At 48.8% G+C, this 2,329-nt stretch overlaps 2 protein-coding genes across 2 annotated transcripts; one reads left to right on the top strand and one right to left on the bottom strand.

Annotated features, from left to right (window-relative positions):
- The first annotated feature begins 47 nt into the window (after positions 1-47).
- Positions 48-462, top strand: LOC123500861 (histone H2B). The gene has a single exon (XM_045249450.1). It carries the CDS (start codon positions 51-53, stop codon positions 420-422), a length of 372 nt encoding a protein of 123 aa, XP_045105385.1. The 5' UTR covers positions 48-50; the 3' UTR covers positions 423-462.
- Positions 463-1,356: 894 nt separating this feature from the next.
- On the bottom strand, positions 1,357-2,069 carry LOC123500860 (histone H3). Its single transcript, XM_045249449.1, has one exon. It carries the CDS (start codon positions 1,801-1,803, stop codon positions 1,393-1,395), a length of 411 nt encoding a protein of 136 aa, XP_045105384.1. The 5' UTR covers positions 1,804-2,069; the 3' UTR covers positions 1,357-1,392.
- Positions 2,070-2,329: the final 260 nt, after the last annotated feature.

Here is a 2,329-nt window from a genome sequence, read left to right as displayed (position 1 = left end):
GTGCAACACAACACACAACTCTTCGCAAGTTGAACGACGCCGTTACTACCATGCCTCCCAAAGCATCAGGAAAGGCTGCCAAGAAGGCTGGCAAGGCTCAGAAGGCCATAGCCAAAGGGGACAAGAAGAAGAAGCGGAGGAGGAAGGAAAGCTACTCCATCTACATCTACAAGGTGCTCAAGCAGGTCCACCCCGACACTGGCGTGTCCTCCAAGGCTATGTCAATCATGAACTCTTTCGTGAACGACATTTTCGAGCGCATCGCTGCCGAGGCATCCCGCCTGGCACACTACAACAAGCGCTCCACCATCACCAGCCGGGAGATCCAGACTGCCGTCCGTCTCCTTCTGCCCGGCGAACTGGCAAAGCACGCCGTCTCTGAGGGCACCAAGGCTGTCACCAAGTACACCTCCTCCAAGTAAACTGACTGTCAGTCAGCTAGAAGGGGGGAAAAAAGAGCAACTGCTGTCTCAGACAGTATTCAAACCCTACCCGGCTCCATAGGAGCCACACCTGAATCCAAAAAAAAAAAAGGAGACACAATATAGACAAGTGTGGATGGTGGTCGCCGCTGGTGCACCAGAGCCGGATGGATGGATGGATATGGATGAGCTAGATGGCTGGCTCGTCATTAATGAGGCTCGCAACCGGGTCAGAGCAAAGAGATCCATCATCCACTGCACAACAGCAGCACCCCGTAGTAGTAGTAGTATGATGATGGTGATGATTAAGCGTACGTACGATACTAATCACGGCAGGCAGGCTTTGGAGGGTGGGTGCATTCATGCTCTTCTTCTTCTTCTTGATTAATGATGATGCCTCCTATTTCAGTAACATAACGTTTTTCATCACACAAAGCTCAGGAAGCACACATTTATTATAGCTTGTAACATGAATCTTCGCTCCTTTTTTTTTTTTTTTTTTTTTTTTATTTATTTCTTTCTTTTCTTGACTGAATTGCAGTGAATCAATCAATCAATATATCTACAAATCAGACTGGAGGGGAAAGCAGTCATTCTCCATCGGCCACCGACATACTACTGATCAGAAACATGCACATGGAATATCGGATCCTAGACACAGAGAGGAAGGTTGAAGAAAAAAAAAAAGAGAGAAAGAGAGAGAGAGAGAGAGAGAGAGAGAGAGAGAGAGAGAGAGAGAGAGAGAGAGAGAGAGAGAGAGAGAGAGAGAGAGAGAGAGAGAGAGAGAGAGAGAGAGAGAGAGAGAAAAAAAAAAAAGTCTTCTAATCAGGGAAATCGCTCGACCATACGGATCAAAGCCAACCCATTCATGGTCTATGTAATATTATTCTCTTTAGATAAAGCACCTTTGGCCCTGAAGAGGGCCTAGATATTGTTTGTTGTTGCTTGCTTGCCTTGGATGACACACTTATTAGGCACGCTCGCCACGGATTCGACGAGCCAGCTGGATGTCCTTGGGCATGATAGTGACACGCTTGGCGTGGATGGCGCACAGGTTAGTGTCTTCAAAGAGACCCACGAGATAAGCCTCGGAAGCTTCCTGGAGGGCCATGACAGCGGAGGACTGGAAGCGGAGGTCAGTCTTGAAATCCTGGGCAATTTCACGCACCAAGCGCTGGAAAGGCAGCTTCCTGATAAGCAGTTCGGTGCTCTTCTGATAACGGCGGATCTCACGGAGGGCCACGGTTCCTGGCCTGTAACGGTGGGGCTTCTTGACACCTCCAGTGGCAGGAGCAGATTTGCGAGCTGCCTTCGTGGCAAGCTGCTTGCGGGGCGCCTTGCCACCGGTGGACTTGCGGGCCGTTTGCTTAGTACGTGCCATGGTGAGTAAGTAAGTTACTGCCGCTCGGAACGAACAGTTGGGCGAGTTGAGCGCTTAGGCTGGCACTTCTTTAAATACGGTTTGCCGGGGCCCAACCTTGCCTTACGATTGGACGGGAATGACGTAAGAGTGTTCGACAACCACAGAAAACTCCCCCTCCTAACCATAACAACATGTCATGGGTAACTCAAAGAAATTGAGGCAGGCGAGAGGGAGAGAAAAGAGGAAGGAAAGAGAGAAAAGAAAAACACAACAAAAAAATAAAATAAAATAAAATTTTTTTAAACACACACACACACACACACACACACACACACACACACACACACACACACACACACACACACACACACACACACACACACACACACACACACACACACACACACACACACACACACACACACACACACACACACACACACACACACACACACACACACACACACACACACACACACACACACACACACACAGAGAGAGAGAGAGAGAGAGAGAGAGAGAGAGAGAGAGAGAGAGAGAGAGA

The sequence above is a fragment of the Portunus trituberculatus genome, unplaced genomic scaffold, assembly GCF_017591435.1.
Source record: "Portunus trituberculatus isolate SZX2019 unplaced genomic scaffold, ASM1759143v1 PGA_scaffold_500__1_contigs__length_5555, whole genome shotgun sequence".
Taxonomy (NCBI): domain Eukaryota; kingdom Metazoa; phylum Arthropoda; class Malacostraca; order Decapoda; family Portunidae; genus Portunus; species Portunus trituberculatus.
Note: the sequence above shows the minus strand (reverse complement) of the source record. Positions and strands in the feature narration are given on the sequence as shown.